Source organism: Danio rerio, chromosome 18, assembly GCF_052040795.2.
Source record: "Danio rerio strain M-AB ecotype USA chromosome 18, GRCz13ab, whole genome shotgun sequence".
Lineage (NCBI taxonomy): Eukaryota > Metazoa > Chordata > Actinopteri > Cypriniformes > Danionidae > Danio > Danio rerio.
This window is the reverse complement of record NC_141038.1, coordinates 28,055,001-28,067,806: the sequence shown is the minus strand read 5'-3', so window position 1 is coordinate 28,067,806 and position 12,806 is coordinate 28,055,001. Positions and strand designations below refer to the sequence as shown.

The 12,806-nt window shown below is 36.6% G+C and overlaps 2 protein-coding genes across 7 annotated transcripts in view; one reads left to right on the top strand and one right to left on the bottom strand.

The window, feature by feature from the left end:
* The window catches only part of frmd5a (FERM domain containing 5a), a 222,951-nt gene extending 217,294 nt beyond the window's left edge, over positions 1-5,657 (top strand). Inside the window, exons 14-15 of one of the 2 annotated variants that reach the window (XM_087293235.1) lie at positions 1,274-1,632; positions 1,812-5,657. In XM_087293235.1, coding sequence (XP_087149361.1) covers positions 1,274-1,632; positions 1,812-1,859 — 407 coding nt within the window. In that variant the 3' untranslated portion in view covers positions 1,860-5,657. Of the gene's footprint in view, positions 1-1,273 lie in introns of both variants that reach the window. The other variant, XM_087293234.1, reaches the window with a different exon arrangement.
* A 2,862-nt stretch (positions 5,658-8,519) lies between these two features.
* blm (BLM RecQ like helicase) overlaps positions 8,520-12,806 on the bottom strand; it is a 29,569-nt gene continuing 25,282 nt past the window's right edge. For all 5 annotated transcript variants that reach the window (XM_087293216.1, XM_087293218.1, XM_087293214.1 and 2 more), the window contains 3 exons: positions 11,492-11,614; positions 8,906-9,122; positions 8,520-8,823 (listed from right to left, as the gene is read on the bottom strand). In XM_087293216.1, coding sequence (XP_087149342.1) covers positions 8,628-8,823; positions 8,906-9,122; positions 11,492-11,614 — 536 coding nt within the window. In that variant the 3' untranslated portion in view covers positions 8,520-8,627. The remainder of the gene's footprint in view (positions 8,824-8,905; positions 9,123-11,491; positions 11,615-12,806) is intronic.

Here is a 12,806-nt window from a genome sequence, read left to right as displayed (position 1 = left end):
AAAAAGGTGCACGACCAACAGTATCTGAGGTTTTATCTAAAAATATTAAGCACAAGCATGAAAGCGAAATTGAAGATTGAAGATTGTACTGATGCTGTGACTGATGCTTACCTGATAGATTCAAAAGACAGAAGAGTCGTTATAGAGACAAAATTAATTAAATATCACGTTTAACAACTATAGTGAGACGCGATCCAGTGGTACATCCTTGATAAACTGTCCGAAGTGCACTGCTCTCTGGGCTGACTGCTGGAGCTCAGAGTCAGATGTGCACATCACACACACTGTCATGCGCTGCAGTGTAGGCTGTCACGAGATGTGCGTTTTCAGCAGTATAGTGTGGAAGGAGATCTTTTCAGAACGCTAGGTGAAACAGCAGCATAGTGATGTCTATCCAAACCTATTAAATAACAGGTATGCTCTTTCATCCCAAAGTTGTCTTCTTGAGGAAGTGGATAATGGACCCTGCCAAGCTGCACACATTGTTTAGGAATGGTCTGAAGAACAGGGTGAGTTCAAGGTGGTGTCCAGGCCTCCTACATACCTGGATTTCAACCTAACTGAATTTGTTGGATGTGCTGGTTCAATCCAAGACGGATCAACATCACAAACTACAAGAATTGAAGGATCAGCTGCTGAAGTCTTGGTGCCAGATACCAGAGGACACCTTCAGGGGTCTTGTAAATTCTGTGCCTCAGCAGGATGGCACTGTTTTGGCAGCACAAGGACGACCAACAGTTTCTTAGGCAGGCGGTTGCAATGTCGTAGCTCATCAGTGTAAATGTATTTTTAGTTATTGTTCTTGATGTGAAGGGACCTCAGGTCTGAGCCTTTGAAATGAAAATGTAACTGAAAACATGCACGAGTTTCATTTATTTTGGTGTTTTATTTTGACTGATTTTCAATTAACCATATTATAATTCAGCATTTCAGTAAATGGGTAGACTCCTTTTTATCTTTGCCAGACTTTTTTACAATCTTTTGCAAGCTCACATTCAGTTTTGCCTTATAAGAATGTACCAATATGGAAGATCTGTCCTGACGTGCATTATTTTATAAATTGTCTACGGTTTTACATATTTTAAATCAAAGTAATCCTACATTTTCTGATGAACCATGTGTTTTTTTGTCAAAACATGCACACAAATTCTTGCAAATACACTTCATAGCCAACCCATTTCAAGCAGGTTAACAAACTCTCAAAGAAAGAACATTTAACAACCACTAAACTGCCATTTTCTCACTCTCATATCTTCCCCTTCCTTTTGTCCAGGACTGGAATCCTTGCGGGACAGTGCCCACTCCACTCCAGTGCGCTCCGTGTCCCATGGCGACTCCTTTATGCCACGTTCGCGAAGCCAGATGACGGACTCCGGTGACAGGACAGCGATAATCTCTGATGAGAGCTACAGTCCCTCCGACAGCGTTCTGCCCACACCAGTAGCAGAGCACAGCCTGGAGCTGGCAGTCTCACGCCAGATCAACGGCGCCCCCTGCAGCATAGAGGAGGAGAAGGAGTCGGAGGCGGGTACGCCCACCGTGGGCGATGTGGCTGAATTTGGAGCAGACAGTAGGGCGGCGGGCCCAATGCAGATCGCTGGCAGGGAGGCCCCGCTCAGTGAAGCTGAACAGGTGAATAAGTTTGTTTTAAGTGTACTCCGTCTGCTCCTTGTGACCATTGGACTCCTCTTTGTCTTGCTCCTCCTCCTCATCGTCCTCACCGAGTCCGATCTTGACATTGCAATTTTACGTGATATCCGCCAGACCCCCGAGTTTGAGCAGTTCCATTACGAATACTTTTGTCCCCTCAGACGGTGGTTTGCCTGCAAGCTCCGCTGGGTGGGCGGGCTGCTCATTAACAAGTGAAATTGAGGCACTAAAGCGCATAAAGCCTCCCTTGTTGGGGTCGAGAAGATGCTAAACACGTGGAGAGAACGAGAGAGACAGAAGGAGGGCATCGACCTGTCCCATGAGCCCAGCTTCTTTCATGACACTCCTGCTGACACGTGGTGGTGGACTACCAGGCCCACAGCTCCTCTTCTCTTCCACTTTAAGTTCTTTCTCCCCCTCCATTTTTAATTTTTTCGTCTTTTTTTTTTTTTCATTTTTATTTTGCTTTTGATTTCCACTTTTTGGATTTCAGGTCATTTCAGGTATTTTATTTTTACAAAAAAAGAAAAAAAGAAAGAAAAAAATTCAAAGACTTGAGAAGATTTTATTGTTCCTCAAATAGGAAATATGAAATATTTTGTTGCAACGAGAACGTTGCCTTCATTTATATTTATTTTACAATAATACTTGTTAAAGTCTTATTAAATGTGGAGGAAAGAGATAAGTTGATACAGTATAGTGGGTTTGGAAAGTATGAGAATGTGGGAAACCAATGCTTTTCTGAGTTTATGCATTATTCATATCACCAGTCATTTAATACTTAATGATTTTCTGAAAGCTGCTATAATTTACCACATCAATGATCAGATCAGCAGAGGGTTATATGTAAGGTAAGAATGTGCAAGTTATTTTGAAAGTAAGACTTGAGGAAAGACTGGAAATTATTTTAATAAAATTAATGGGTACCTTTGAGTTCTGTATTTGGTGGAGTTTTAGGGTGTCCGATGCGTTTTAGGACTATACTAGTGTTTATTCGATAGCAAGCTGTGAAGTAGAAATCATAAAAAAAAAGGTTCTTTCTAATGGATTCAAAAAATGGATTGGTATAAATTGTGTTCTGTCACGTGACCCAATAGTGTCAGTATATGTTAAAGAGGTTTTCATGACTGATTTAAAAGCAACTAGCACCCATAGATCAAGTCTAGCTACAGTAGATGTGCAATACTGCAAGGGATTGGTTTAAGAAATTAGTGCATATTTTGTTTTCTTGAGTATGTGCATTTGCTTCATTATTATTATGATTATTTTTGAATTTTCCATCTTGAGTCTTTCTGAACAGAAAGAAATCCCATTGTATAAAGTATTTTTTTATTCCATATCAGCCTTGCTCTTATGTTTGTAATTTGTGGAGATCATGCTATGATTATTCTTAATTACAATAATAATGCTGTACTTTTTGTACAAAGTAGTTAGTTTCCTAATATATCGACAGTTTTTCCATGTATATTTTAACAGATACTGAAATGTTATTTTGTTATTGAAAATTAAATTATACCTTTTTTAGCTCTGTGTTTCAGATGAGGTCTAGAATATGTGGCATATCTGTCAAGGGAGACAAAAGAAAGAGTTTTTTTAAAACCAAATCCACAATCCATTTCCAATTCAGTCACTTAACCAGCAATGAAAAAACAGTCCCTGTGCTTTGTATATTGGTAAAGGCCCTGCATTTGAACACAATCAGTTAATACGCAGTTTATCTGAAAGGCTGTGTGCGTGTGTGTATATGCTCATTTTTGGCAATATGTACTAAAAGGTCAAGTCTTCAGTACACTTGTCCTGACTAGTCTAAGACGTCTTTAGTGTTTATTTAAAGACACCATTCTTCCAGTGGCATGCCAGTTGGACAGGAATTTTTACCATACACCACCTCTTATGCCTGTCCTTTTGAAATTGCTATGATATAATTGTTTTTGCATTTTGGAAAATAGAGGATGTGAATTAAAGCATTCACAAAGACTGGATTTCTGTGTACAGTTCAATTAAGAGCAGGATTGAGATACTTGTAGTAATTCATTATTATACAAAGCGGGGTGTTTTAGATCTTTCATTGGTATTCAACAAGCTTCATTATAGCATTATTTTGTGGCTTAAATAGTGCTGGTATTTAAAAAGAACATATTTTGAGCCACCCATCACAACTTGCTGTCGTGTATGAGGTCAGAAACAATGAAGCCTATTTGGTGCTAGTGAACTTGGTTAATTACTGTCAGAGATGTTTTAAGAAGTGTAATAGTAATGTTTGCATAACCACTTCATAGAACTACTGTCTTCCACCATTACCGGAGAAAAAGGTTCATTGGAAACAGTAGCGAAAACTGTTGGAACTGCTAATACATGGGAAAGAGAGAGAGAGACCCATTGGAGTGATGCATGTCTCTTACAATGAGAAGTATTCATGCATGCATTTATAACATCTCCAATGTGCCAAATAATACAGCATTGTGGCACTTAAGTCCATTTATATTTTTTGAATAATCTGATTTAATGGTTGTTTTGGCAGTACAATAATAGAACTGATGGCCACTTGCATGCCATTGATGAAGGAATTTGGTTCAGAATATCAGAAAGGCTGGCGGGATTTGAGCAGGAGGGGTTTGGGAAAAGACTGGATTTTACTCATTGACAGCATTATGTAGCTTCAGTGGTCAGTCCTGCATGGCAGCACCATTCAATAAGCAATACCCCAATTCTTTGGAATGAATCGTTTTGGTGGTTTTTGTGCTGTTGTGTAGCAAGTCAGACTACCTGCTGTTTTCTAAGGAGTTTGGAATGAATCCATTTAATTGGAGTTGGACACGATTTTAACTAAACGACTCATTTTGTATGATGATTATTGCCAAAATTTGCTACATTTTATACTCATTGTAAGCACTTGTCATCTTGTTTGGATCCTGAACCCTATGTTTCTCTTCGTCCTTGAAATCCCATTGCACACATTTAAACTAGCGCAGGCTCAATGACTCAAGGGCAATTGCTACTACTGTCCTTGTAGGCTCCTACTTTTTACTTTTGTCTCTAGATAGTTTTCTTGTACGGTACGGAATGGCCAGGTTTGACTGTGATGAATGAAAGGGTCTTATAAAGGACAATTGCCAGCTAAACTGGCTAAACTGGATCATCATTTCTTGAAACTAACTGGGTTATTGTACAAGGTCCCTCTGTGAACTTTGTATAGAATCAATTTCATTCTGCTTAGTGCATAGAGAAGGTTAAGTGGAACCTGAACATTTACCATGACATCAAATGAATAGTAGGTTTTCAGGAGTATTACTGTAAATCTCGGGCTTAAAAATGTATACAATAGCATGTATAAAATGATGAGTCATATCAACCCTTCAAAGATGTTTAATTGTTCAAGATCTCGGAATGTTGGCTACAGCTGCTGATCTTCATTGCTATTAAAGTCAAGAAGTCCTCCAAATGCCTCTTCAATTAGTTTGGTTTAATTTTGATGATCATTCTACCAGGGACTTCAAACTTCATCATCATCATCAGGATGAATGGCCCTTACATGCTTGCATACAGTCTCCCAAATTATTTGGTAAAATCTGACTTCACCTGAACCGTAGCTTTAAGATCCACTATGGCGCTGAGGTCCAGTAAATATCATTGGTGGCATCACGCTTCATTTACTGTACTGTGCTTCTGTCAGTTTGCCAGTCCCCTCAACAGCTATGCATTTACATGCACATGTGTTGATGCATAGATGCGTGTTTGTGGGCGTGTTTTTCTGTAATATGTATATTTTCTATTTGGGACAGAATGTCGCTGTTTAGTTCCTTAATATATGAATATTAAAATATATACAGCGTTTATGTGCCAAATGCAGTTCCTGTTAAGTCAGATTCATTCCAAAGTCATCATCTTTGTACTGTAGGAAACCTTCCATGAAAATGGTATAAGAAATTGTTTCACTGATAGTCCCTTGTAACTGGTGCCATGGAAATATTCAAACTTGAAATAAACATTCAAAAGTGTTTATGATATCTTGTGGTTTATAGCTTATTAAATGTGTGATGTACAGATAATAATGCCTTTCTGTATAGCCCTGTTTACAAAGTTATGATCAGATCTCAAACAGACACATTCCCATTTAAGCATGGTTTAATTAAAAACAAAAATTCTGTTATTAATTACCTGTTAATAGCTAATCAAAAGTACCCTGATTATGTTGTCTATGGAACACAAATTCAGATATTTTAGATAAATTCTGTGAGCTCTCTTATCCTCCATAGAGAGTAATGGTCCTGAGGCATTCAAAGTCCAGAAATAAAACCCAAATCATTCTCAAAACATTCCACACGACTTCATGACTGTCATCATATGAAACTCCAAGAACACTTGTGCACAACAACAAAAACAACAAACATAGTGAAACATAGATCTTATCTCCCGCATCAGACAAGGGTGTGCATTTACACCAAATGGGCAATATACACCATTTGACATTCAAGCCAGTAGTGTGACAAACAAGCATTATATTGCTTATAGTAAACACAAACCCAAATCTAAAGTGCAAGACACTGGCAAACAAAGTCTGAACGTTTTTTGCCACAAGTATTCTTGGAGTTTTGTATGATTACAGTTGAGCCACTGAAGTCACGTGGAATGTTTTGGGTTCTCTTACCAGACTTTGAATTTGCCAGGACAGTTGCCATCTACTGTACAGATGAGAGGGACGTCTTTGATTTAACCTAAAATATCTACATTTGTGTTCCGAAGATGAAAAAAGGAGATTGGAAGAACACGAATGTCCTTCCCACTAGTATTTAAAAAAAAAACTGCAGGATTTACTGTAAATCCCTCCAGGATTTTGCAGGTAGGGAAAGAAAAAATCAGGTCACCCAGATAGTTTGATGGCTTTTTGAACGAACAAACCATTTTCATTATCAAATGAATCGATTGGATTGGACATCAAAGTTATTTTCATTTATCCTGGGTTCAGACTACACTATATAAAACTATATTTTTCTCTGTTATTAGTTACGGTGTCAGCTTATGCAGTTTTTATTCCTACTCAATTTCCAGAAACAAACAGCTACTTAAGAAATGTATTTTATACAGGTAATCATCACCCAAAAATCCTCCAAAAAAATGCATACCTGACAGTGGCATTTCATTGAAAAAATTTGGCAACATGATGGTCTCACTTTTTCATTTATCCATGTTTGAAAGGTGTGTATGGAAGAGCTTCTGTGCATTGGGAAATGAAAAACATAACAGAACCAGGCATGGAGGACCAAAAATAAATAAATAAAATTAAATTAAAATAAAAGTAATTTTTATGTTAGTACATCAGTGTCCCAGATGTGGTGTTTGTTTTTTCATCTGCTGTGACACACTGTATAAGAACAATTGATTCTGAAAAACATTATATTGAGTAATCTGAACCCAACAAATATTATTACATTTACTATTACATTATTACATTCTCCAGTATTTATACACCCTCACAGGTACACCCATCCAACTGCTTGTAAACGCAATTTTCTAATCAGCTAATCACATGGCAGCAACTCGGTGCATTCAAGACGATCTGCTGCAGTTGAAAGCGAGCATCAGAATGGGGAAAAAAGGTGATTTAAGTGACTGAACGTGGCATGGTTGTTGGTGACAGACGGACGGACTGTTCTGAGTACTTTAGAAACTGCTGATCTACTGGGATTTCCATGCACAACAATCTCTAGGGTTTACAGAGAGTGGTCTGAAAAAGACAAAATATCCAGTGAGTGGCAGTTCTGTAGGCACACAAGAAAAAAAAAACACCGGGTGCCACTCCTGTCAGCTAAGAACAGGAAACTGAGGCTACAATTCACACAGGCTCACTAAAATTGAACAATAGAAGATTGGAAAAATGTGCCTGGACTGATGAGTCTCAATATCTGCTGTGACATTTGGATGGCAGGGTCAGAATTTGGTGTCAACAACATAAAAGCATGGATCCATCCTTCCTTGTATCAACAGTTCAGGCTGGTGGTGGTGGTGTAATGGTGTGGGGGATATTTTCTTGGCACACTTTGGGCCCATTAGTACCAATTTAGCATTAAGTCAACGCTACAGCCTACCCGAGTATTGTTGCTGACCATGTCCATCCATTTATGACCATAGTGTACTCATTTTCCAATGGCTACTTCTAGCAGGATAACGTGCCATGTCATAAAGCGTGAATCACCCCTTACTGGTTTCTTAAACACGACAATGAGTTCACTGTACTCAAATGGACTCCACAGTCACCAGATCTCAATCCCATAGAGCACCTTTAGGATGTGATGAAACGGGAGATTCGCATCATGGATGTGCAGCCAACAAATCTGCAGCAACTGCATGATGCTATCGTGTTAATATGGACCAAAATCTATAAAAAATATTTCCAGTACCTTGTTGAATCTATGCCACAAAGGATTAAGGCAGTTCTGAATGGAAAAGTGGGTCCAACCCGGTACTAGTAAGATGTACCTAATAAAGTAGCCGGTGAGTGTATATCAACATTATATATTGTCACAATATATATTACAAGGCACATTAAAATGAATACATTTTAAATTGTGAGAAAGAAATTAGAGGGTCAATTACATACAACCCTTTTAATACAATATTTTAGAGAATATACCAGTGAAATGGTGGTATTCTATTTAAATGCCACTGGTTATCTGGCATTTTCCCCTAAACTATTGTCAAAAAGGTACTTCAAATTATAATGACATCTCAATCTATAGCAATCTGTAGTGATGGGGCGATTTTTGTTTTTATGTTAAGAAAGTCACAATATAAGCACAAGCTTTCATATTTTAAAACAAATATTTTACATTTAATTTTTGCAACAATATTATACTAAAATTAAACAAAAGTCCACAAAACAAAGTATTTATTAAAATATACATATATAAAATGCATTTAAATGACAATTATTAACAAAGGGAATGTACTTGATGTTTCCAGCTGAAATATGTTGTTGTCTAGAGGTGTGAGAAGGATGGTTTGAGGAATGGACGAGCAGCAGCCTGCGGTGTTGGTAACGACATGAAGCCCGGCCTTTTTGCTGCCGAGCCTGAAGGAGCAGATCTGGAGCCTCGGCCTGCTCCTCGACTGCCACCCCTATATCCACCTCCTCTTCCTCCTCCTCGTGATGAAGACCAGTTACTGCTATATCCACTACAATAAGAAAGGACAGGGGAAGTTACTCTGATGTCATAAAGCTAATATGACAAGTCACACATACAAGAGACATGCTGACCCTTTTGCAGAGGAGTTCTGGCCACTGGAGCCTTTTCTTCGTTTGGGTTTTCTGGAGTAAGAGCCTTGCTTTCTCTTGGCTCCTCGTCCAGAGTTGCTTCTGAAATATGTCGATGTGACATCCCCACCTCCTTCATCATCATCATCGTTGTCGTCTTCATCATTTTGATGGCCTCTGGTCGTGTCGATCCAGCCTGAACTCTCAGCCTGTGCTTCAGCTGCAGAGAGAGAGAGGGGACATCATGTCTCTTCAGATGCTTCATTCAGCTGCTTTATAGGTTGCAGTTTTGAGCTGGCAGATACACGAGCTGCTTTACAATGCCAGTTTATGAGCAGACCTTGCCAAATCAAAACTGCAGTCTGTCTTCTTCTGAGTGTGTCATCTTTGGTCAGTTCTAATAAAGTAATGTGTACTTACTCAGGGTTTTGGCAGGCTAAATTTAGCATTTTTAAAGTGCTTTTCAAGAGCAAATGGTGATCATTTAAGGAATTAAAAGGCGTATGTACAATATTTGAATTAAAACATTATGAAATCATTGTAACATTGTTATATTTTTTGCTAACTGAAGTACCTCCATTATCCCAAATGTGTCAAAGAATGTTCAAATATGGAGAAATAAGCACTAATTTAACTAGTCACATGGACTCCGTTAATGCTAATGACAATAAGCTAATTATGTCATACAACATCAATTTCTGTTTTAGTTAGATAGAAAACACCCAAGTCGCTTTAATATGTTGTGTTTCATTAGATTGCATAGAGCAGCATTTTAACAAATCTAAATCATTTTGACAGCTTCTAGCCTTTTACTCTGCTTCATACCACCATTATAATTATTCTAGAACACTTTAGCTCATCCATGAAAATGATTTCTGCAGGTGTGCATTTAAGTGAAGAAAACACAACATGCCAATGTGTTGACCAAATGATACAATCTGTCTAGAGGAAGGAGAGAGATAAAAGTTTTAAAATTACAACATTTAACTGAAGCAGAGACTAAAAAATAATTTTCTTAAAAAAAAAAAATCTCTTCCATTGAAAATATCTTGTTAAATCATGACACACTGGCCAATCAAAAGAAAGTGTATAAATATATCAACTATCAATGAATTATCAATAAATATCCATCAATGTCCTCAAAAAAAAATAAAATTGAGTTTAAAACACACTGACATATTTAGGAGTTTTCAGTAAATGTAAACTTGGGAGTTGACATAATATTTAGCTTTATAGTACACACATCCAAATGTGTAACGTAAAAACAAATTGTAAAAACAATACTATTACTATAACAATTTAAACTCATACTATTGACCTAATTCTTCGCGCATGAGTGGGCACAGCCATCTGAATCTTTTTGGCTAGTTAATAACAAGCCAAACAATAGTAAAAAAAAAAAAAAAAATTATAGTTTTTTACAATCCATCAATTATCAACAGATCTTTTCAAATGACCATTAATTAAAAATAGCAATACAATTAAAAAATATAGAGTGGCATTTACTATAAACATTTATTCTAAACCTAAATAAAACCTAAACAAATTCATTTAATGCAAAGCTAAAAGCGAGATGGTGGATTCAGCATCAAACTAAAATTTGTTTGTACATACTTGACATGAATTGAAGCCGTTTCAGATGGTAAAAAGGTAACAATTCCATTCTGGAATATACACTACTAAGAGAAAGTGCATTTTAAAAGAATATAATTAATCTAAATATCAGCCAGTAAAATCAGAGCATCTATAGTACAGGGTGATTGAAAAACAATACCACGTCTTTGAAAATTTAGATTTTCTGCAAAGAAGAAAAGGAGAGCTAAGCTCTGTCTGTCATCAATTTAAGGAAACTTTGAAGTTTCACATTGAGGAACTAAAACAAGGAATAACTATACAAACTGTTACACCTGAGATGCTACAAAGAGTGTGGAAGGAGTACTGTGTTTAGAGGGAGTTTAGAGGGAGTCAACAAAAAAAAAAAAAAAAACTACTAACACTTCCCTTCTTAGACTTTACAGACCTGAAACTTGCCTTTAGTACTTATTCATTGTTGCTCTTAGTTGTGTAAATTGCTTCCTTGTCCTCATTTGTAAGTCGCTTTGGATAAAAGCGTCTGCTAAATGACTAAATGTAAATGTAAATGTAAATATTGAAAAAAACTTCACATTGAAAAACACTCTTCAAATTAATTACCCAAGATTCCATCATGTGTTTTGATTAAATACAGATTTTCTTGTGGTATTCATTGTGGTATTCTTTTTAAATCACCCTGTATATTATTAATAAATAATCACATTAATAAACTTTTCAATTTAGAATTTGTCCCTCATTTTGGCTAATTTAAAATAAACAATTATTGTATTTACATTAATGTTATAAATCTAATTTGTACAGCACTACCTAAATAATCCAACCAAAGGTAAGAGATTCATATATTTGCATTTTTACATTTGCTTCAAGTTTAGCTAGATCTACTTGGGATATTAGTCTCTTAAAAAAAGTTTCAAAAAGGAACGTGATTATTTAGTTGGTTCATGTTCAGAACCTAATTTATGTGAAGATGAGCAGTGTGTGTTGTCAGAGCCTCACCAGGTAGCTGCCACTCAGAGTATTTCTGTAGCAGTTCAATAAACTCAGCTCCATATTTCTCCAGTTTGTCTTCAGTTACACCATCAATCTGCAGCAGAACCTCCGGATCAGCCGAGAGAGTCTCTGCACACAAACACAGCCCAATTCATTTAACAAAGAAGGGATTTAATTGCTTCAGCTTAATGAGGTGTTTTATCAGAGTAACACATCGTGAAACTGCCTGAAACTTTTGTTAAATCAGCACATTTCAGATACTAAATGACAACATAAAAGAAGCCTTAAAATGATTAATTAATTTTTAATATGTGTGTTTATAAAAAAAAAAAACCCTAATTAAAAGTCAAAGATGGGTTTCAAGCATCAAAGCAGTAAGTGTCATACAGCTTATAATACAATAAATCAATAAAATAACATTCAGTGTAAAAAACAATATCTATCCTACATATTTACCATGATTTACAAAAAAACACCCACTAAAATGCTAATTCATTGTCATTTTAAAATCTGTATACTTTGTCAGTATACTTTAAATCAGGTTTTCAAATGAAATAATGAGGTTAAAAAGTAAAAATACAGAGTAAGTCTTTCATTTTTCAAACATTTTTATGCTGAATGACAATTTTCTAAAAAGTTATTTTGAAACAAGCCCTTTACTCGCATTATGCGTTTAATGTAAATACAACCACGTTTGGTGCACACACAGGGCAGCACACACTGTGCAGTGCACATGCCCCTTTTAGTCATGGATAGAAAGTGCCCTTCCAAAATGAGCTCTTTTGGCTAAACGCATATTGCGAGGGCTCAAATGGAGCAGTGGTCGTAATATGGAGCGAAAAAAAGAAAAAGACAGCTGTGAAACATAACCAGCTTTGTCTTTTTGTAGGAAACACACTTTAGATCTTTTTAGGGTTAGAGGTTTTTTAGTTATTGCCGTCTATCACCAATAATATCCAGCTGCAGGCCCGTAGAACCACACACGTTTTAGGCACACACAATCTAGGCAAACCATATATAGTTTTGACGGATGTTAATGTTATTGGCGTCTTTTTGAACATCATCATCGATATATTTTGATATATATGGTTAATAAATATTGTACACAATAAACAATAGCGTTTACTTTATTTCACAAATATTGTGATCGATACAGGGGAATGGGGAGCATTGTTTCTGATCGCCACTCAATATAATAGACTGAACAGTTTTTATCAGTCATTATAGCTGATCAGTCTTTATTATCTGACAATAATAGGCCTATGTCAGATACTCGTTTGCCGGCTTGCTGAACGATCTAAATTGGACAGGTTTAATTTAT